Genomic DNA, 24,170 nt, shown 5'->3' on the forward strand with positions numbered 1-24,170 from the left:
TTGCCTTCAAAGCATCCGACAGTACATGTACTTCAAAAGCAAATTCTTAAAAGGGCCAATTCTGGTACAGAGATCAAAATTCCAAAGGATCCTGTGATGTGCTTTACTACATGTGGAATGATTAAACAGACTCTTACAATCCTGCTTTTGAATTGATTCCAAATGGAATGAGGAATCACACACCCTGTTTCATTTTTCTATTAATAACAACATACATTTACTACATATATTGTACATGTACATGTACATACCGATATGCATTTATGCCAGCAGGCAAATTTCAAGTTTAAAAACTAAGTTAGAAACTACACGTAAAACACACGTACCGGTAACAGTGAGCGTTCACATTCTAATTATGAACGCTTGCCAAAATTCTCCATTGTATCCAACAACAATTTTCTACATGATCTCTCCTCTAAAATTTTACATGTACAGTACCGGTACATGTACGGTGCGTCCATGTAGACCGTACATACCTGTTGCAATAAATTAACTTGGAATTTCCATTTCTGCACACATGCACATGTACTTGGACTGTACCTATTGCGTACGGAAAATATCAGGTTTACTGTCAAGTCCTGTTTCAAATATAATCATGTACAGTACATGGTATGATATGAAAACCTGAAAAGCAACCCTGGAATAGTTGTGCTTATTGGGTGCTTTTAATACTAACGTGAAAAAAAAAACATCTGAAGTGACCCGTGTGAATGATTAACTTGTGCAAGTCTGGGCACAAGATTGCTGCAATTTATAAATAGACGTACATGTATGCAAATGCGGCCAGATGCATCCATGCCCAGGATGGATATTAAAACCCAATTTACAGACCAACAGGGTAGCCAGCTGCAAAGGTAATGATGCATGACCTTGATGCGAGAAATGGGATTAATTTTGCATGAGCTCCATGCAGCTGAGGGAGGAAAACAAATTACTGAGATGAAATTGTCTGACATTCTGTCCAAACTGTCCAAACCTATTCATGCTGGGAGGGGGGCCACAAAGCTTTGTGGCCAACCTTGTCCAAACAATTTTTTTTCTTTTATGTTTTACATGTGCATGAAACAAAGAATGTCACAACAGTTCCTTCGATGAAAATGCAGCCTTTTTTCCTTTTGTTTCTATCAGAATTGGAGGACAGAGAACTGGTGAGGTCAAAGTTTCAACTTTTTTCCCCAGTTTTCAAAGTAAAAAAAAAAGAAACCAAATTCCAAATTTCTTCTGTAAGGCTGTGAGGCAACAGACAGGCTTCAAATATTGCATAAGATGAGAAATAAATGGCACAGTCACTCAAAATGTATTCCCCAAATAGTAGGAATCCCACTTGTCCACCTGAAAAAAAGTTAATATGTTGCTTGATTTTCCACACCCTAAGCACATTTAATTCAGACGAGCTAGTCCAGAATCATTACAATAATGCATACATGTATTGCAGTACATGTAGCAATTCAGTTCTCCTCAATGCATTTCCAATCAGTCAACCGTTTTATCAGTCATACACATGAACTTAATTAGAATGCCATCATTTGTAAGGAAAACAATCTCTACCAGACGGGCCAACAGACAGCATGGCTGCAGACTCAACAAGCCACCCATTCCTATACATCTGTGTGAGTCACTTCAAGAAATCTGTGTGGTAACAAGTTACTTATCTGCTTGCCCAACCTACTGTAGGCACCTGCCCATGGTGGGAGCATGGGGCTACGAAAATGGAGAAATCACACATTTTTGAATATGGAGTGGCAGGTCATGCCCGTTGTTCAGTTTGACTAAGTGGGATCCTATGGTATTAGTCTATCTTATCGGGTATTTATATGTACTGCCTCGGCATTCTAGCCGACTGTTCAAAAAGCGTAAAGAGAGACCAGTGCAAAATATTGAAAGTACATGTACATGAGACCGAGACCACGAAAAACTGGTCTCGAGACCTACAACACTGACACTTGTGAATCCGAACATCTTCGGATTACAAAAAGTATGGACAGAAATAGGGTGGTTGAAGAGGAACCCATCATAAAGCACTGCTTGCAAGTATGGGCCCCTTTAACAAGTTACTTTGTACATGTACATCACAGTACATATATATATACATGTATATATAAACTAGACAGGACAAAAACAAATACACATTCCAAACCAGTCTAAACCAGGAGAGACTTATCATCAGTGTAAATGTTCATTAAAATTACTTTTAGGTTACGTTTAAAAGCAGACAAATTCTTTGATGCTTTCAAGGAGTCTGTAAAAGAGTTGCATAACCGGGGTCCCTCATACATAATTTTTCGGAGAGAGAAGTACGTATCCGAGGGAGATGAAAATGGGAGACCTGTCGAGTGAAATGGCTGCGTGAACCTCAACATTCTAGCATGAACCTGGTCAATTTTGATAATTTGTACACTTAGGCCATGAGAATGAAAGTTTTAGATTTGCGTCTGGAACAATTTATAAAGAATGAAGCTTTTTTCATTATTCATTATTTATTTTAGCAAGATATCTTGCTACATGTACCTGGTATCCTCTGTGTCCTAGAGGCCCTGCGTATGTAGAGAATTTAATTGTTACTTTTTGTAGTACATGTAGGTATGCAGAGGTACCTAGGTGAGTGCATTTTACTGCTGCTTTATGATTTAGGATTTGGAATGTTTTTGACTGCAAAAATAATTGAATTTTACGTAAAGAATGATTTTTTTCGGCGGGCTGTTTTGGAGCATGTGGGCGGTGGATTATGGAGGCAAATCTAAAACTTTCATTCTCTTGGCCTTAAAATACAACAGAAATAAAAACATATTTACAGCTGATAGCCCACGCGTAGTTGTGACCTTGTTCATACTGAATGTAGGCCTACATCAGACATGTTCATGCATGGATGAACGTGATGAAGTAAGGCATTATTAAGACACGGGCATGACGGACAATTTAACTGAGTTCCCAGTCATCACTTACGGTCATATTCCGCAGACACTCGCCCATCAATATCATCTGCTGTGCCGTTCAGCACATCCCCAGCAGTGCTAGCCATCTCCCCCGGCTGGTTTGAGCAGGTTAAACTATCACAAAAAGCGGTCAGACCAGACCCTGGTACAAACACGAACAGCTACACACCGGGGCGTGTGCAAGTTGTGGTACTGTATAGTTCGACTGCTCTCTCTCACTCAGCTCAGCAACAGTGTTAGCGCACGGTAACTCCTTGGCTACTTCCGTAAACCTCCCTGCTATTCTGCGCTATTTATTTACCGGTAGCAGCGTTCCAAAGTCATCGTCTGCAATGCATCACTTCCTACCACAGCTCCAGTGAGTATTTACCCTACCAAGAAACGCTCCTCACAAAGGGGGAATTTGGATGATGAGACTCATCTAATCATCCTGAATCTTCACTTCATGCAGGTGGTTCGTACCGTTGTGTTGACGTGTACGGCCACAATAGCGCGCGCCTGCAATTTGATTGACTGGACTGCCCGCCTCCGACACGTGGTATTCGGCTGGGTTAGTGCGTGCCACACAAGTGGCTACTGCGTACCATTTTTTATTAAACTTTTACTTATTACACGCCTGCCCGGTGGCAAAAGGTGGCGTACTTTCGTTCTGTAACCCGCGGACATGAAGTTCAGAGGGCTTGAAAAGATGCGTAAATTCAACAAAAGAAAAGAACCGTTGGAATTTTGAACTTATTAAAACATTTTCGTGGAAGTTAAATGATGCATATTTACAACTTTCTTTTAGTGCTCTGAGTTTAGCCTATTGTGGAAAATGATTTCGAGAGGGGAAACTGAAGGTGAAAAACGAGTTCTTTGTTGTTTTCAGACAATGAAGATTCATTTTCATCCCCGAAAGCAGTGCTGTAACCGAGTAATCTTCTTCCGAGTCACACATCTTTTCCAACAAGTCAAGTGATGTCACCTGTTAATTTTTCGTAAGTGAAGTTGCAGTCACGTTATTTTTGCTGAGTCGCAACCCATTTCACAAAGTCAATTCAATACTTGCGCACTTCTCCCCGACATCTGTGCCCGAGTTTTGCAAAAACCTTTTGAATCGTTTGCCTCTTTTTAAAAAATCAAAGGCACAGATACTTCGTGGTTTGGTTTTGGCCATTGCAATTTAAGAGCTGGTGCAGACAAAAGTATGCATTTCCTTTTGTATCAGTAAACGTTGGCAATAAAACTGTTTAGAAACGACGAATACGCCGAACCATCAAAAAAAATATCTAAATCTCCACCTGGAGACGACAACCCCCTGAACACAAATTTCCAAGAAGCAGTAGACACAAGTTCTGGTTCATGTATACACATTAATTGTAATGTTTAAAAAGCAAAACATAGTAAAATAAGAAACGACATCATATACAATCCACCTGGCACATCTTATTTGGGCCACTGACTGGCCAATTATATCAAATTTCAATCAGTAATACACACATTCCAGATTCAACTACTTCTAGGCTACTAACTCTCTCGTTTTTTTTAAAAATAAAGGAATAAATGTCTTTGTGTCATTAGCCAAGAATACAAAGCTATGTGTTGTAACAGGTGTTTTTTGTGTGATGATTCTCAGTATATGTAAATACTGTCGGGCTAATCATATCATAAAAGTTCCTTCTTTTTCCCCCTCATTTTGTTTCAAATCAAACCACACATTGTTACATCACTAAAAAGCCTTTCCATCAACAATCCTCATGGGTTAGTTTGTTTGTTTTGAATGATTTCCCCCTCTTTACCAGTTTTTGTGTAAGCCTTACAATACATAATGTTTCTCTATACAATAACACATTTCTAGTAAAGGCATATTGTCTGGCATTAATATCTACAATACTGTCGTATAAATTTGACAATTTTGTTGGCCGTAACACTGTTTTCACATATCTGCAAAAGTTATATACACGGCAGAGCTAAGACCATCGTTTTTTTTTCTTTCTTTTTCTTTTTTATTATCAACATACTCAGAGCTGCAACTTCTGCTTGAAAAAAAAGACAAGCGAAGGATTTGGGAAGCTGAACTTGGATGACGTGCCATGGAAAATTCAATATAAGACTTAAATTTAAAGTGTTGGTCTGGGGTAGATTGGATGGGGGTGTGGCTCTGTATTTTGGTAAGGAGAGGGGGGAAACACAGACAAGGGAAAGTCCGTCTTGCAATACTATGAAAAGCTTGTGATCTGTCTTGAGACTGGATGACCTCCTGATGGATTTGACCAACAACACTTGTCAAGATCCTTCATCCCATTCAAGCCTGATTTGTCTTTCCTCCCTCCTCCTTATTTTCCTATGTTTTCTTTTTCTTCAAGTTTTTAATAGCTTTGTTCGTTGATCTTTCACAGTAAAATCAAGGTGACTGTAGAATGGTGCTACCGAGGTTTGAGAGGGTTCTTGACTGGACAAGTTCAGGTGATGACAGAGAGGCCTGGTTCTGGTCCTATCTGGCCAGTCGCCTGTTCTTTGGGCCAAACCGATAACACCCAGTTCAACTTTTGCTTTTCCAATCAATCATACATGCTTACAGAAAGATTTCTGTGCTTTACAAACGCATAGCCCCGGTGAACAGTTGCACCACGGCAATTAATGCAAAGCAAGCAAAATCCATGGTACTGAGCCTTTTTTTTTTTCGGAACTGCTACAATTTCCACGTGGCCAAACATACAAAACTCTTGTGAATTGTTGTGTTTCTTGTGAGGTAGGCTACATATAAAAGTTTTGAATTTTAAGGGGATATTATTTCAAAGAGGCTTTGATACTCAATTTAATTCAATCACCTACAAGTATAAATTCTACCTCATCTAACAAAAGCTACTTTTCATCAAGATCTTCAGGAATCAACCAAAAGCACATACTAAAACAATTCAGCTGATAAAAAAAATTACACATTGTAAGACTTTAACCACTCGGTGCATATCAACAATGAAAAGTATGTTCATAAACTCACTATATCTATGTTAATTTCATTCAAAACTTCATGAGAAAAATTGCACATTTGTTTGTATTTTTCAGGCCAACATACAGCATTTTGTGTGTGTATACTTTGATAAGTGTAAAAATGACAAAGATTAGAAGAGAAGGTTTGGCATCAGCTTCCTAGCTGCAAACTGTAATACGGGCGATTCACCATAGTGCGCCACCAAGAGTTTGCAACGCGTTGGCCAATCATAACGCGCAAAATTTGTCGACCCTTTCCAAACCCGCATTGGGTCGACATATTTCACGCATTTTGATTGGCTCACGCGTCGCAAACTCTTGGTGGCACATGATTGTGAAACAGCCGCATTAAAGAGTACCTCTACCTTAGAGCTGCTCTTTAACAGGTATGAAACAAAACAACCGAAAACCAAACAAAATTCCACTGGCTATCATGTACTAATCAGCAATAGGTGGGCAATACAGCAGGCAGGGGCCAATGCAATGAGGCCTACTTTCCCAACTGTGCCTGCAGACCCATGGAACTAGGGCACCTGCTGCCCAATTGCGAACATGTCCCAAACTAAGACGCCAACAGATTATTTTCTTAACTGGGAGAGCGGGGTTTCCATCAATACACCGATACAAATTTATTTCTGCTTTCAAATTATTTACAAAACCGTGCACACACACACAAAACAAACCAGCGGGTAAACTTAGCTGTATTTGGAAAACATTTTCAAAAATTTTATGTCCCCTATAAATTTCAGGGAACAAACACAAAATGCACAATGTGAACTGATGCAAGCGACAGAAGGAAAAACTTGAGCATTGGTTTGTTTGTTTTTCTTTTAAAAATCTACAAAACAAAACGTCTCTTGAAATACTGCATTTCATTAAAAATTCCAATGTATAGATTTACATCAACAGTGGTTGGGATATCCGGCATGATGATAATGATAATTACAATAAAATCTGTACAATACCTATACAAATGTTTTCATTCAATAGACATCTTATTCTACATAATCTTTTATACACATAAATGTATACAGTCTCTCTCTGTGGCTGGATATTTGACATTTCTTTGTAAAACAAAAAAACCCCTTCCTTTGCCATCTTAACTTTGTACAATTTATCAAATATGTCAGAACAGAGCTTTAACTTCTGCACTGAACTCTGTCGTGCTTGCTTGTATTGAAGTGGAGTTTGCAATTTTCTGAAAGGATATGCACGTTCTGGAGAAGCCAAGCTTAGGGGCCTTTCATGTAGCCGCGCATGTAAACCTTGCCTCATGCAGAGGATCAAAGCTGCCAGGTACCTTGAGGGAATCTGCCAACACCATCTGTTATTAAGTACTTCAGGTCAATTACAGATGTAAAGCAGAACAGAATCCCAGAGTCATATTTTGGAGAAAGTTATCAACACCATATCGCATTTCCAGTCCAAAGGAATAAGTTTTGGCTTTTTGTTCTGGTTTTTTTTTAATCCAGTGTCCAACTATGAAAAATCTGAAGAAATAAAATCAATAAGTACAAGCATTTATCACAAATGTACCAAAGTATTTGCTCAGCAAATGCACAAAATATAGCTTACAAAATTTGCAATTGCAACTTTTCTTTTAATTTTCTGTCTTCATTTTTATATTCATTTAGCAACATTTGTGTGTAAGTGGCTGTGGTAATTGTGCTCAGAGATCCAGTAAAATTTCCTTACTCCAATAAGGAAACTATCAATTAGCTTGTGTAGTTTCAGGGAAATTGTGCTGGCCAACCCCCCCCCACACACACACTGGCTTACGTGCATGACGACCAAGGCCCTGAATTTCATGAACCCAATGGTTCCGACTGCACAAATGATGGGATTGGTGCCCCTATCGACCACTATCAATTCAAATCTCTAGTGTTTCAAGTGTCACTTGAGTGACTAAAATGGAGTGATATTCCTTCAAGAATGCGCAGTCCTGTTTTGTTAGACCGCAGAGGAAGGGCATTGTTTCCTACTGGTCCTACCATGCAACACACCAGAGGACAGAAGACCGCCAACCGAGGACAAGGAAACATTCTTTCCTCCCTTTGCACTCGGCCCCCCCCTGGTTAAGTGAAACATATTCAAAGTTCCACACTTGTACCCCAAAGTCAACTAAGTCCAAGGCTGCAGTTTCAACTTTAGTGTACCAAACTAAAACCACAACCGGCCTTGGTAGAACATTCACAAGCCATTTCCTGAATCTGGTACGTGCTGCATGAACGACTGTAATAGTCAGCCAAGGTGAATTCCTTCACCCAGCCAAAGAGGGAGACCATCAACAATGTCTAAATTTGATTTTTTTTTTTTCCATCTCTTTAAATTTCTTTACACATCTCTCAAATATTGGAAAAAAAAAAGTTTGAGCACTATGTCAGATTCGTCATCACAATCTGTACAACACTTGGATTATTTGAGTGAAAGCACTAATTAGAAAAAAGGCCACAAGAAGACAGAGAAAAGTTAGACACCAGGTGATGAGTGACAGCAATGTGTACACTTAAGCCTATACAAGTCCTTAATGCCTGTACAACTTTGAAAACTAGAGACAGTGAGTTTCAAATGCATAGAGGGGTCTCAAAATAGGTGATTTTTTTCAGTGACAAGCCAAGATTATCCTGGTTTACATTACCCTATACATGTACATGAGAGGTACTTGGAACACGGCATTCTAACATGCTGTATCAGAACCTACAAAATACAGGCAAACTGTGTCATGCATGTTAAGTTGGTTGGTTGTAAAAAGTGGCATACTATTAACTTATTGACCAGGCGTGCTACTGGTTCTTAAGGTTGAAGCCTAAACGTTTTGGTCCATTTGCGAAAAAGAGCCCAGTTGAGAAGCGTATCAAAATCATTTTCAGCTGTAACACCTTGCTTGGGGGAAGCCACCGTGAAGCTGTGGCTACTTCCCGTAGACCCGTGTCTTAGTCACAGCTGTAGCCAGTCAGTCTGGGCACGACCATGCACAGCGCACACAATTTGGCTGTCCAGTGCTCTGACTGGTCTCACGTTTCACCCACATGCAAGATCCAAGACAATTTTATTACCATTAACTTGTTTATTTCACTCTAAACAGTCATACAAAATGAGCATGTACTTTTGAGCTGGCAGTCAATAAATTCATTGACTATCTACATTCTTGCAACACAAGTCAAATGCTGAAGGGAAAAAAAAATCAATGCTTCTTCATGCAGTGTTGGTTATCTACCCTGGAACACGATTACCGTGTTGGAAATAAACCAGGGCCTCTGTGTTACAGCTATCAGCAGCCACGAATATAACCAAAAAAATACTCACAGCAATCAACGTCATGCAAATGGTTTAAAAAGAAGCCACAAATTTTAGGACCTCCAGCGTAAAAGCCTTAAAATTTGATTTAATTTGAAATTCCCCTTGAAACATTTCTCCACTGTGTATATTGATTAATTTATTTCATTTTTAAAACTACTCCCTGACCTCAATTTCCCTTGGTAATTAAGGCTACGAGCCTAGATACCATGCTTGAGCCAACACACCATGCCTGAGACCAAACAAAGGCTGACTGTCACCTGTCCTGCAGGTCCCATGAATCAAACTGACGGACTTTGTAACAGCTTCAGTCAAAACCCCCAGACATTATGAGCCTCCCCTGATTATTTCAGTAAAAAATCTGTACAGTCATGAATTTTACGAATGTATGACGTAACTTTAAAGCAGAGTTTCACCTGACGATGGCCCGTCCCTCAAACTTCTCTTTCCTTTCTCTTACAAATATTTGGTCATGTTTTCCCCCCCAAAAAGAGGACTTAGTTTGTTTGGGTCAGATTCTTTTGGGGAGGGAGGGGGTGTTCCAGATTATCTACATCACTTTGTAACATGTCTGCTGCATTATGAGCATTTCTTTTGGGGTCTATATTTAAAGAATGTATTACTGAAAGAGCCTGACTCCATTAAACTTTTTGGTGGACATCTGCGATTACACTTGTCTTATCAATTTTCATCTCTGCAATTTTCCAGGCAAACAGGGAAACCGAAGAGATGTCCAGCATTTTATTTGGATTGAAAGCTCAGTCCATTTCGTTTTTCTTGAACAAATCTTCAACAGGTCAGTTTCTGCAAAGATTGGCCGGGCAGAATTTATTCTTAAAAAATGTATCATCCTCTTTAGATCAAGTATTGTCAAAGGTAAATAAATATATCAAAAGAAAACGTGAATATAAAGCAAAACCACTTTGATACTGTTTTCTTTCAATGGAGACTCATTACAGCAACTTGACGAGCACACTGACCTCACTTGGAACTTTCCCTTGAACTGCCACAGTTACGCAAGGGCAGATGACTGCCAATTCTCTGATGCAGGGTTTCCCCTGCCATTTCTGATTCACCACAGCCCACACTTCATGTGACACATGGACTAGTGGGCTTGGAATCATTACTCGGAAATTCCCCTTCGAAGGCCCTGTTTGCGCAAGGGGATATGATCTAATTGTCCAGTGTGGCACTGCTAATGAGATGAAGAAAGATTCGGTTTTGGATTGACTTCATGGCACAGCACCTAAGAAACAAAAGCCGCAAACCACACAAAAAAAACCAAAAAACACTTGTCCTTCGTCTGATGTAAGCCTGATGAATGGATTGAACATGCCAGGTTGCATTGGCCACAGACAGCTACAGGTAAAACAAGAAAATTCAGTGTGGTGTCTCTTTTATGAGTTGTCTTTTATTTTGACATAATAGTTTATTAAAACTTCATGAGACACCACCAGTCAGACCAGACCATCATGAGCAAACCTGGGCATCTGAATGAGTAACTGAGATATTTCAGTGTTTTAATGGAGGGATGGTAGATACATGTAGGTTACGTTGTATCAATTGCTCCAGGCTGAACATGTTAAAAGGCATCAAAACTGTTTTATCCATTGTTAGTAACTGATCAATTTTGCCCAACGCTTTCAGCATAAAATACCCTCTCTTACAAAGCTCTACACCAGTGAATATTTACAGCACGTCAAGAGTGTAAAAATGTCTGTTTGGGGCATTTCTCAGTGTATGTGGTCACAGCAACGTCTGTACAGATCAAAACTGATAAATTCTTGTCAGTATTTCATGATCACGTGTTTGTAAATAGAACACCAAAAGTCGATGACTCCTGTTTTCCTGTTCCAGTGTTCTTTTCTCCTGCCGGATTAAAACAGCCCAAGTTAACAGCCGACCTGCATGACTGACACTTGCAGAGAGGGAAGGGAAGAGATCTACTCTTTAAATACATGAGAAGATTTCAATATTGGTAAATATGCTGCTCTACCAGCGAGCACACAGGTGATTGTCAGCACAAATTAGCCATTGGAAACAAGAAGTATGGCACTATCGTACACCCGACACAAACTACTCATTCTAAAACGTCAACAATGTCAACCCCCCCCCAAAAAAACGGATGAAATGCAGCATATTAATTCAAAAAGACATGTTTTTTTCTCATGCTAAAAATGACACATTAATGGTTAGTGTTTTTATAATATATGTACAGAATCCATGAAAAAAGGCAATCATGCCTACCAACATTGTACACGAAAAAGAAATCATCCAAAAAAAAAAAAGAAAAGAATTTTGAACAGAATGGAGACTGATAATTTTGGCGTCGATGGAAGCTGATCCAGATCTCGACACATATCTATGATGAAGCATGTGAAGTAGTAAAATCCCTCTCTTAACTTTTATTGGAAAATTTTAAAACCTTTGCAGTGATGCTGGGACACTTGCTCAACTATTAATTTCCACAGTTGGTGATCATTTGGCTTGGTTCTGGTCTAGCAGGTCATTATCCGGACACACTGGCTTTGGCTGCTTTTTTAAATTTGGCCTGGTATCCCTTTGACTTTTCACAATTTGGCTCCCTGTCTGGAGTCACCAATTAATCCATGTTTTGCTACATGAATACCAAAATGTACAAATGAAACTAAAGTTGACAAACCAAGGCATGACCAAAGACAAAGATTTGCAAGAACTCCAAGCCTTTAGTCAGCATACTAAATGTCAGCATACTTCACTGAATCATACAAATAAGGCCAGAGACCAAGCCAAAGCCACAACTGATGTCAAGTTTCAGGAAAGGTTCCTTGCTTCAGCTTCTCTTCTGAAAAACACAGTTTAATGAGGCCAACGACAAAGTCAACGCCACTGAGGAAGTTTGGGTAAAGGCTTCTAATCTGTGTCAAATATCAACACATTTTCTTGAACCACGCAGTTGTTGAGGCTCCAGAGCAAGCCAAACTCATGGAGAAAGTCAAACTAGCCAGATACCAACACACTATCTTGAACTACACAATTAAATGAGGCCAGAGAACAATCCAAAACTACATACAAAGTTGAGTAAAATGAGAAAGGCTCCAAACCTACATTAGATGTCATCACTCTCGAACCACAAAACTGAATCAGACCAGAGACCAAGCTGGCCACTGCCAAACTCTGAGAAATTATCAGTCTAAACAAGTTGTCTACACACTTTAACCTGTGATCAGTTGGGTGCCAAATTGTTGTTTGCTCACGAAGCGTCACTCTCATAAAAATCTATTGATGAATTGAGAGGGTGAAACACAGCTTGCTGCTCAGAGAAATTTACTACCTAGTATTTTAACGCAGGCTGGAAAAGTCACAACAGCAAGAGTTTCATAAAATCACAAAGTTACGCATCACATACTGCTGAAAACTCCAAACTCTGAATCTCCAAGACATAGTTGTTCTCAACTGGTGCAGTGCAAAATGCTACACTGGAGTTGACGTGGAGTTACGCTTACGAAGGCTAAGGGCCAAAATGCCTGATATTGTGTTCTGTTAACCAATGGCACTCCATTCTATGAAATTCCGATGAATACGGGCGATTTATAATAGAGCGCCTCCAAGAGTTTGCCACGTGTTGGCCAATCACAATGTGCGAAATCTGTCGACCCGTTCCAAATGTGCAGTGGGTCGACAGATTTTGCGCACTGCGATTGGTAAACGCGTTGCAAACTCTTGGAGGGGCTCCAAGTGTGAAACACCTGTATTGAATTGCTGAACAAAAATTTCAGTGACTACATTCATCGACCCCTGTTTTTGCTGCGGTTGAGACAACAAAACATGTGAAAGACGGGTCATGCTGCACAGCGGCACCATTTTAATACCTTTTCCGTTTTTCCCTTTTCCTCTCTTGATCTTACTAGAAGTTAATGCCATGAAATGGCTGACACATGGCTAATGTCTGTACAAATGGAAATTAATAACATGGAGATACCAGTGCCCAACCATCCTGTAACTTAATGAACACCACTGGCCAGGCTTTCTTTGCGGAGATCACCACTGACGGTTCACAGTCCAACATTTTGTAAGAAACAGGGGGGAAAAAAAGCCGATTTTTTTTAACATTATACCCTCAGCCTGAAATCTTTGTATATGCAGGTTAAACTCAAATCATGGACAGGATAAGGCAAGGGATACAATCCTGATCAGTTCTAGAGTGGAATTTGCCTTGAAACTCTTTTTAAGATATATAACCATTTTATCACCAACCCATTTTGAGTTCTGATGAAATCAGGTGATATCGAGCCCTGGTCTAATTTCCAACAGGCCTGCCGTTACTGCAAAGACCACATCCAAAACAGGCCATTTGGTCTGACACTTCACACTGGAGCTTTTGTGCAAATTCAGGTCTGATATATGTTGCATCTCCAGGCGCCAACAGTGCACAGCATATTGCAGACCTCTGGGTTCCAGACCGAAAAGGTTTACCAGACCACTGGCCACTGGATGCAACTGAGGGCTCATGACTCAAAATAACACAGGCAAATTAAGAACAATGCACTGAATGAAGAAAAAAAGCGTGTCAATTAAACCTGGAATGAACACACTGCTAAATATCTGGCAATACATTTCCCAATCAGTATTTTCCAAACTGCAACCTGTGACACAACTGTCTTTCCTTTCATATAAAACACTGTTTTAATATACATTTTTATACTTCCAACCAACTAATCCATTCGGTCGGCTTCCTGGGCGACACAAGGCTTGTGACAGATGGGGGAATCTCTCCTGATGCTGGGCTGCACAACTGGACACCAGAACTCCAAGGAATGTTACGGTGTTTTGTCTCTTCCTGAAAAAAAAAGGGGGGCACTTTTCTCCACCTGCGATTTTGTCACCCAGTCACAACTGCTGTACAACAGCCATGACGAATGTTGGCCAGTTTCTCCCCGCCGCGCTGATACTTCAGTCTGAACTGCACGCTTTGTCATCTCAATTTTGCCACCTCCCCCCCCCAAAAAGTCCACCAGCAGCATCGGCTGTTCACCTGTAAAAATTCCAAAATGCACATTTACATCCACCTGACTTGACAAGTAGGAGGTTTAACTAGGCTTGCCCTTGTCCAGAGTGCATCAAGTCTGCCTCCTTCTTCGATCATAAATCTCGTCGCACCAATCCTTGCAGCTTACAGAGAATCACAGAGCAAAACGACTTAAGCACTGAGACCAGTCCCGTCCGAGTCAACAACTGGAGTTCTTTCACGCAGTATTCCACGACCGACCGGGCATGTACGTCTTCCCAACTGTCAGCAGTTTTAAACTGACTGCACAGAGTGGATGGAGGGGGGCCATGGTTTGATTATGCCACACGCTAGAGAACACCAGCAAAGAAATTGATACTTCTTCACGTCACAGCAAAGCCGGCAAAGCTCTGTCCAACTTGTGAATTCAATGTCCGATCCTGTATGAGTTCGATTATCGCCGATTACCAAGGGTCTCAAAGGGGCCCCTGTATAAAAAGACTGCAGCAACAAGGATCTATCAACTCACATTTTCTTGGCACCCTCTTTTCCTGGCTTCCCCGCAAACAAAAAAAACAAGGAAAAAACAAAGCCCATGAAAAACAACACTGTCCGGGCTTTTCCAAGTGGCCGGTCGTCATCACACATCGTACCTGTCCAGCCGGAATGAATCTTCCGTGGCCTGGTCAGCCACCAAGTCATTGTCTGTCAACATCTGCAGGCTGTCAAGGTCCAGCGGGTCCAGCTTGAAGCTGTCCGTCGAGAAGAGTGGGTCCAGATTGTCCACGCCAGCCATGGCATTACTGATCTCTTTAGCAAAGTCCTGTCGGGGCGGCGACTCACCAGTCCCTGGGAGGAACACAGAGGACGAGGAACAAGTCTGATAAACACTGATCAAGACACAATACAAACCCCAGCTCCATCTCTGACTTGCTCTATTTTGGAGAGAAATGAGGAAATCATCCTTCAAGGTTTTTAAAATTCTCTCTGAAACAAAAACTTCTTGGTAATTGAAAGTAATCTTACAGGTACCTGACAATGCTCCCATTGACAGGGGATTTTTTGATTGGGAATTTTAATTTCACCTTGCCCAGTCAGATGAATATCAAAATCGAAAAAGCAAGGTAGGCTTTGCTGTAATTTTGTTTCCATTTGATTACTTTGAATTTGGGAATATTAATTCTTTGTTTTTGTTTTGCTGTATTTGACAGCATGTGACTTTAAATTTCACATTCTTTAACAGGCTTGTAGTTTCCTAACATTGATCACCAAAATCATGCATGCAACACTGATCAGCACTCCAGCACAAACACACATGTACGTCACATTAAACTTGTCCAAACCACTGTTGCAAACTGCATGTATGGTGACCCTGGAAGTGTTCACAGATAATTAAGTGCTTGTCGATACCACTCCATACAAAGTGTGCAAAGTTGGTTTTTCTGCAACAATTCTGTGCATGTGCAAAGACAAGCCTCTTCTGCAAATTAAAACACGACACCCTTCAAATTTCTGTTTCGCTGTTCTGTGCAGGAATGGAAACAAGGATCAAAGAACGGTGTTGACGGATGGCACATGTATAATCTGAGATAGTACATGTATAATCAAGCATGTAGTGTGTGATTTACACGTGAGACCTACCGTCACAAAAGAAAACATTCAATGCCAAATAGAATGCAAAAGCATTTACTTTCAAAGAATCATCCAAGTCTACTAAACTGTGATTTAGCGTTCAATTCGCAGAGCAGGAATTTATAAACACAATGAATGTAATTTGATTTGTTTTGGTTTTCTCTTTTTGCATTTGCGATAGAAAGCTCTGCACATATTTCCCCCCAACATTTATTACTATCAAATAGTACCAAATACAACTGTAGTTGGTATTTGGTAGACTACTGACTACAACTGCAGTTTAATGATGTAAATCACACAAAGTTTACCACGATAAGCACACTGCCACCAAACCTGGGACGAGAATCCATGTAACTTGTCTTACCATTACTGTTGATGCGTTGCTATCAAATTGTGCTTGTCAGAGAAGGGGGAAGCTGAGGGCCCGATGTTTTCAAAGGTCGAGGGGGTGAATAGCCACATTAATTTGGATACTTATCAGTTTGTTGGTTTCAGAGTAACAAGAGAGATTCTGTAGAACTTTGTTGAACACTAAAGCTGAAAACATAAAGATAATTAGGGTTCAGACCGAGTATGCTTCCCTGCGGATGATTTCTGGCAGACAAATCCACAATGAACCTAGAGACGGATTCCCACCCCAGGCCACACAGATATCACAACACATCTTGCACCAAATGCCACAAGGTACTCGACACTGTACAAGACGTGAAAGGATAAAAGATGGAGGCGCAGTTCTCTTACCGTCAGGCAACCCACCTGTCAAGATGATATTGGGGATGTTGCCGGCGCTGGGCTGCATGAAGGCAGAGTGGGGGTAGGCCGGGGGCGGCTTGTTGGGCTGGAACAGCTCCTGGGCGTCCACCATGTAGGCCTGGTCGTAAAAGGCGCCCGGAGGGGGGAAGAAGAGGCTCTGCTCTGCCTCACTCAGCTGGTGGTTCTGATTGTATGGGCCCTGGGGGATGAAAAGCGGGGCAGCGCGGGGGAATGGGAGTCAAGCAAGAAAATCAAAGGGTTAAGAATCTGCACGGCCCATTGCACGTACAAATGTATTAGAGATCACGACACTCTCAGAGAAAATCTGGGTGCGTCTACAGGTTCTTTGTGCCATGCAAGTGCATACTTGTACTGGCATGTGTCCCCCCAAGCCTACCCCCCTCAAAGTTGGCAAATACTCGCCATTTAGCAGCGATGGCGTCCAACATCTGGGACCCCAGGCCTAAACCAAGTGTGGTTGGATAATGGACAATATAAAGAACTCAAGAATTTATGTCCAATAAGGGTATCTCCCCAGTGTTACCCACTAGTTCAACCCTTCTCAGTGTCTCCAAAATCCATCAAAAAGGTTCAGGAGTATATGAGAGGAATGAAGAAAGCACAGCCCAGTCACAATTCCTTTTACACAAGACTTGATGCTCCTTGGAATTTTGCCAACCCAAGTAAAGACACTGACTGACTTCCTACGCAATGGAGGACTTGGAAAGGTTGCTATATAAAAGCAAGTCACCTGGGGGTTGTAGGTCAGCTGCTGGCCCGGTGTGGGTGAGCCGACCTCCTGCTGCCCCAGCATATTGCACTGGTGCTCGAACTGGTGCTGCAACTGCTGGTAGTGGGCGTCGCTCATGGCCTTGTTGGTGGGCGAGCCCTGGGGCATGGCCGCCGAGGGTGAGTGGGCAGGGGAAGGCGAGCACTGGGGGTTGGAGACAGGCGAGGTAGGTGATGTACAAGAGGTACTGACCACGCACTTGCCATCCCGGTATTGCAGGCCCCCCTGGACATGATTGGAGATTTGATAAAACACCACAGTCATTGTACGATTATTTTTAAAGTGACTGTGACTTCCTACTAATTCTATATAGGTAATAGCCTATGAACTATATAGAATGAGTAGGAAGTCTAGGCCACATAGGTGGCATGACTGCAAAACCGGAGTGACAAGTAATGAACAATATCTGCATCTGATAATTACAGTTGCGGCTGGCAGTATAACACAGGGGTACCAGAAATGGATGCATTCACTACCCAGTGTCTTCTGGGGGGTGGAAGTGTTCCTGTTGGCTGTAGAGTCAGCCCATGCACTCGATGGTATTAAGTCATTCTATGCAGGAATCGATTGGACTTGATTCCACTCTAGGAATCACGACCGTGGTGCCACTTTTTTTTTTAACAGGACATCAATTACCTCAAGTTCTTAACTCCCTTCCTCTGAGATTCAATTCACAGTCACCGTTGTACGTGTATAAACAGGGATACATCCTCAAATGTTTTGGTTCTACTGAAACTTATATATATCATATTTGAAAACAAAAATAGACAACCAATCGATCAGTTTTTTTATTGGGAAAAAAAAAGGTCTTGATAAATTGCATGAACTACAAACTGCTACAGGGCACTTTTTTTCCATATTTATTTTCATCAATGAAAACTGGAATCAATTCCAAGTGGACTCATAATTCCCTCCGGCAATCGAACAAATTCGAAAAATGCCAGAATTGCCCAACACAATCACTAATGATGGAATTATAAACCCACGATATCCAGGGAAGCGAGGGAGCATACCCAAAAGACAGTGAGATTAGAAGGTTGGCTGTGAATTATAAGTAGCTTAAATTTGGTGCTGACAGAAGAGAATTTGGGGGTTGGAGGGCAAAACCTTTCAGCAACATCTGAAATAAAGGAACGACTGATGGTGGATCTGTTGGTGGTTCTTGGGAAATTCACACTAATGAAGTTGACAAGCACCTCCAATGGGTCAAATGAAATGGAAGTCAATGATCTCTACGCAGACGTATCTTTCAACGGAAAAGAAACCACTACCAGCACACAAGGCCATCGAGCAGGAACTGAAAACCCAACTCGGCAGAGTTCCGACTATTGCAACAGTTCGGAGATACACCAGTGCGCATATGTGGGCCCCAAGAACTATGTCAAAGCACAGGCACGGCAACAGCACACCGGCAAAAAAAATCAGCAAGCCTGACCGACCTTTGACATGTCCAGCGTGAGGTTGGGAGGAGCTGCCTGGACCGCTTGAGGCTGGCCCTGCGTGTAAAGCTGCTGGGGATACTGCTGGTGGTGCGCCCGGTGCTCCATTGCCATGGCCGCCGCGTCCACAGCTATACCCTGATGAGAACATGGAGGAAGAGGGGAATGGGGAAGAATGGTCATGACAAAGGCTGGTGTTGTTCAAGCAGACAAAAGAGAGAGAAGCAGTAGCAAGAGCTGCTTCGCGACTTTTCTTGTAGTTTCTCCCTAACCCTCTCAATGCTGCGGTGCCGACTTTTTAAATGCTACCAGTGTCAGTGAGTAGGCCTTTCAGTCTCTGCCTGACTTCGGGGTTTGGGAATTGTTCTGGAACTTTTGTTTTTCTTAGACGGAAGTGGGAGTCCGGGTCAGCCTATGGGAAAGACAAAGGGTGACATGGTTCCTTGGAAATTTGCCCTGGATGAAGGTAAGAGAGGGAATGATGGTAACGGTGGACAAAGGTGCACAGAGATCTCTGATCTTACTAATGAATGTCTGGTGGCAGGGGGGCTATATGCAACACTACATGACATGGGAAAATGAAAGGTTGAAATAAATCAAATCAAGGTGGTGAGGGCTTAACCCTCCCCAGCTTTCTAGTTACATCCATCCAGCATGCACTGAACCAAACCAGTGTCTAACCTGAGAAAAGCAACGCAAAACAAGAGGGGATCTTTGGCAATCTACACACAGGACTGACAGACGACCGAGATACACAGGGTACAGACCTGTCTGATGAAGTGCTGCTGTTGATGCTGCTGCTGTTGTTGTTGTGCTTGTTGGGCCTGCTGCTGCTGCTGTGATTGTTGCTGTTGTTGCTGGTGTTGTCTGTGCTGATGCTGTGCTTGTTGTTGATGCTGCTGCCGCCGCTGATGTTCGTTAGTTGCATGTATCCCAAGGGGGCTGTTGGCACTGTTCACGCCATGACGCCTTGTTATCTGTGGACTTACTTGTGGACTTATCTGCGGACTGTGTTGACCTACAACCTGGGGCAGGGGAAAAAAGGGAGAACGGTGTTGCACTGTTTCATGGAACAATTCAGGCATTTGATTAAACCTTGTGAAACTGTGTGGAGTGGCAAATCCAGCGTCACATGAGTGAAGTCATTTAACCTAATCAATATGCCTTAGTCACAAACCTTACATTCTCCAGTAATGCTTGCCACAAGCACTTCTTATGTTCAACACAACTGGAACTTCCAAGAACCACAGGATTCCAAGCTGCACGAGACTTTCTGACTTAGTCCAGTGCTTTTCAATTTGTGACGGCAGGAACGTTTCAAGAACAAGGAAATCTTCCACACTTTTTCTGCCCATGAAATTCAAGTCTAATTGATTTCCAGTAGAGAAAAGAGACTAACAAGAAACAGTTTCACAGTCACACATGAAATGCTACAGTTCCAAGCAATACATGAGGATGAACAATCACTGAGAATGTAACAATCTTGCAAGTTTTATGTCGAAATCAAATTAGAAATATGCCAATATATCATGCATTAACAAAGTACACTGTACATTCAGAACGTGAGGAACCCTTAAGAGTTTGGAATGCAACTAAAAATTCATTAAGGGACATAAGTACATGTAATTCACAGCGTCTGAATATCCTTTGGCTAAACTGTTCACAGCCTGTTGATGTCACTGCGACACCACAACATGCCGCTCCCACTGTAGATTTGTCAGTCAATTCAGAAAAACACGGCCAGGGTAGGAGGAATCTCTACAAGTTGCTTTAAATAAAGAAACTGACCTGTCTCCAAGAGAGGAGTTTATATACAAAACAGTGTTCCATGGAGGAATGGATTGCTAACCGGTGTTTACTGCATTTAAGGACCATGTAACCCAAACCCCCCAAGGTGCAAATACAAAGAACCTTGTTACATCCAGCGTATTTAAGGATAATGGAGAGGGAACATCAACACTCAGGACCTCCTTGTTGTTTTAACATTAAGTCAAGCACTTTCCTACACACCACGTATCTTGGGGAGCGTGCACTTCTTTCTTCTGCACTTTCACCATGTGTGGGATCAATAGCATTTCTAGGCATCAACCTTGCATATTTTCACACTACCCCGTATCCGCTTGCAAACTAATGCACTTTGGGCCCCTCCTTTGGTTTCATCTCTGACTTATAAATGGGGCATCTTCTCTCTAGAAGCGTGGACAAAGACTACAGTGATTGCTACAACCACCTTGGCTAAAGACTAACCACAGTATCATCATATATCGTCAATCAGAATAAACTCCAACAGTACCACTTGGCATTCTCCTACAGCCTCACGCCCCGCACACTGTGTCAGCTAGTGCCACCTGCGGCATTACCTGGGTGTGATTGGTAGGCGAGGTACTGAGATGAGTTGGTGAGGGCATGCTGCCGGACAGGTTGCCGGGGCTTCCACCCCCTCCTCCTCCACTCCCACCCCCGCCGTGGTTGTAGGCCGACACCTGCTGGTCCTCCGGGTCTAGTGGGGTGGGCAGAGGCGAGGGGATGTGCAGGTTGGTCAGGTCCGGCAAAGAGCCCGTGTTGTTGGAGATGGGAATGGGGTCGGCGCTAGGCTCTGTCTCTGTCTGATCTGACGACGGGCAGATGCTGCGAAAAGGAGGGGTGTGGGGAGGGGGAAATAAGGAACGCGTAAGCACGAGATTTAAGAAATGACCATTATTGGGCAACTTCATATTAGGAGCACCCTTATGTGGGTAGAACAACTTAGTCTGGTATTTCAATAGCACGACATAAAATGACATACATCTGAGGTCATTCGGGAAAAGCAATACCCATGAGCATCGTCTGCCCTATTGGTGCAGCCATATGCAGATTCGCATGCGCACTTTGTTCTTGAATGACCTTGCCTTTATGAAATACTGAACGGGCTCATTTTGCTGGTATAGGCATCGTGTGCTGTGTGTTTATGGGCACTGTGTAGCCTTGCAATGAAGGCTGAAAAATGGGCAATCAGATGCTGCTGGTTGGGTAGGTTTCACGGGTAGATTTCATAAGAATCGCTCACCCAAGAAGGCTCAGACTGCAAAAACCTATTCATTGGAAGGCCATTTGTAACTGTTTACACAACACAAAGTCAGCCACAAGTTTGAAGCCACCTAAGAAAATTGCCGAAGAAGGGTAACTTCAGCACTGTGACTGCTTCAGAGCAGGCTGAAATAATATCAAATTCTGGGGATCGGGATAAAATAGGTACACAAAACAAACGTAAGATGTCCTTTTCCGAAAGAACTTTTGTAGATAACGATTGTGAATGGCATTCAGTAAATCGTCACGTCAGTGCAACAAGGTCGTACCGGAATCTTGTGTACAAAACAAATGGAAGTTACGGCCTTGTTACACTGACAAGATGAAATACCAATACACCCCCTCCCCAAAAAGCATCAATCAGTTTCCAAGAGATACCATCAATGTACTTTTATCTTTGTCTCCCACTCTTACTTGACACAAATGCGGCCCGCTTTGTGAAAAGGGTATCAAAGATTGTTGTGCTATTTCACGCTAAGGGCTTTTCTATGTGGAAAGGGTGATTCTATTACTTCTTGGTTTATTGGCTTCTATTATATCAATACTTTCACAGTTCATACAGTTCCAACACTTCCTGTGTTTAAAGGGCTTTATTTCTGACTGACATTACTTCTGTTAATGTGTATGGTATGATTACACACAAAATCAGTACATCTCGGGATTGCAAAATGTTACAGGCTTCAAATCTACACCAAATTAAAGTTTACAATGTAACCAATTCAAATGTGTATGTAGCTCTCTTGAAAAAAATGCCCATTTTTGTGGAGCCAGTCACAATGGTTATCTAAAGCAAATTCTGTGCTCGTACCCTGATTAAGGGGAAAAACTCTTTAAAGTTGGCACAACTTGAGTCCTCCCTCAGAGAAAGAACCCAAGGAAGTGGATTAATTACTTAAAATGCAGGGGCCGTTTTAAAAATTGCCATGATTCACCCTGTTTATCGCAAAAGCCTGCAGGAAAAACCTGTCAGCGGTTTCGATGAAACCACACTAACAGCGCGCTGTAAATGCTGCAAAACAGCACGTCTAAATCTCCTTGTCCCTTCAATCAGGGGGAGGGGGACTGGATTCGAAGTGTGCAGCGCCTCGATAGGAAGGGTAAGCTAATTGTGCAATTAGGCAAATTCGCCCAGCTCCATTTTCAGGTTAATTCGATCGCATGTTGTGACACGTCCAGGATTAAAAAGGGCCCGGATCACTGCAAACTGCATAACACTCACTTTATTCCGGGCACCTCACAGGACCTGGGCCTGGGCTGCATCTGCAGGAGGGGAGACAGGAAAAGAGGAAAAAAGAGAGCTTGTCTCCGATCTCTATAAAGAAAAGGGGTAGCCTCAGAGGGCTGTGGTGTCAAACTGCACTTACTGTGCACAAAAAGGAAGTGGCAAATGTAGACTACATGTACATGTACGTTAATGTTAGGTTATTGGGACCTTCAAAAAGTAGAAAAGGGAAATATCAAAAGGAATCCAGACTTACCCCCACTACATTGTACAAAGGAATCACTTTGAAACCAACATTGAGAGATAAGGGTCATTCTACATGTATAAATCTGAGGTCCGACATGTGACATTTTTCTGTCCCTATTAAACCTGACAGGTGTAATTTGATGGGGATAAATCATTGAAATTGACTTCAAACTATGTTTATTTTGGGGGGCAATTAAAGAATGTGTTCTGAACTTACAAATCATACGACAGATGAAACAAGGACAGGAAAAAAAACTGGACCCTAAATTTAAAGAATGGCCCGTCAACATTTTACCCAACTTTAATTGATCGCAGATGGTAGTATAGGATACTGCCCACATGAATCTTCACAATGGATTCTTTCCTGAGGAGTCTTCACACATGTGCCGGTAGTTTAAGATACCATTTGAAAAATAGTATCTTGAAGCTACCAGGACCCTTCAGTAGATGATGACAAAAGTGTTTCATTTCTGACTCCATTTAGTTAATCAACACATTGATTATGCATAGCACTTGAATTTTTACCCTGCTTTTTTTTTCCTGCGGCTAAGAGTTCTCTCACTTCATACCTTGGACTTAAAGATATTCTTTTCTCTCAGACTATTCTCATGCAAAATTAGTGAGAATCAATACAGAGTGTCAGTTGAAAGGAGATACAGAATTCCCGGTCATCTTGACTTCCTAAATACACTATAATTTCAATATCCAGTCTTCCTTTTCTTGGAATACTTTGTACATTGCACCGCAGAGGGATGTCCATTATCACTTGGGATCTCAGTGTCTGGTGACAAAAATGCCATTAAGAAAGCACTTTATTGAAATCCTCACTTGGATC

The 24,170-nt window shown here is 41.9% G+C and overlaps 2 protein-coding genes across 7 annotated transcripts in view; both read right to left on the reverse strand.

The window, feature by feature from the left end:
* LOC110987066 (ras GTPase-activating-like protein IQGAP1) overlaps nt 1-3,435 on the reverse strand; it is a 61,658-nt gene extending 58,223 nt beyond the window's left edge. For both annotated transcript variants that reach the window (XM_087137423.1, XM_087137422.1), the window contains exon 1: nt 2,944-3,435. In XM_087137423.1, the coding sequence (XP_086993549.1) occupies nt 2,944-3,019 (76 nt within the window). In that variant the 5' untranslated portion in view covers nt 3,020-3,435. The remainder of the gene's footprint in view (nt 1-2,943) is intronic.
* Nucleotides 3,436-4,271: 836 nt separating this feature from the next.
* crtc1 (CREB regulated transcription coactivator 1) overlaps nt 4,272-24,170 on the reverse strand; it is a 70,781-nt gene continuing 50,882 nt past the window's right edge. The window contains exons 7-14 of one of the 5 annotated variants that reach the window (XM_087136496.1): nt 23,087-23,127; nt 21,162-21,429; nt 19,569-19,826; nt 18,802-18,939; nt 17,324-17,587; nt 16,561-16,771; nt 14,841-15,036; nt 4,272-14,214 (exon numbers count right to left, since the gene is read on the reverse strand). In XM_087136496.1, the coding sequence (XP_086992622.1) occupies nt 14,211-14,214; nt 14,841-15,036; nt 16,561-16,771; nt 17,324-17,587; nt 18,802-18,939; nt 19,569-19,826; nt 21,162-21,429; nt 23,087-23,127 (1,380 nt within the window). In that variant the 3' untranslated portion in view covers nt 4,272-14,210. Of the gene's footprint in view, nt 15,037-16,560; nt 16,772-17,323; nt 17,588-18,801; nt 18,940-19,568; nt 19,827-21,161; nt 21,430-23,086; nt 23,128-24,170 lie in introns of all 5 variants that reach the window. The other 4 variants (XM_087136497.1, XM_022249489.2, XM_087136495.1 and 1 more) reach the window with 4 other exon arrangements.

This window comes from Acanthaster planci, linkage group LG05 (assembly GCF_054643075.1).
Source record: "Acanthaster planci isolate LZ-2023a linkage group LG05, COTS_SCS, whole genome shotgun sequence".
NCBI classification, from domain to species: domain Eukaryota; kingdom Metazoa; phylum Echinodermata; class Asteroidea; order Valvatida; family Acanthasteridae; genus Acanthaster; species Acanthaster planci.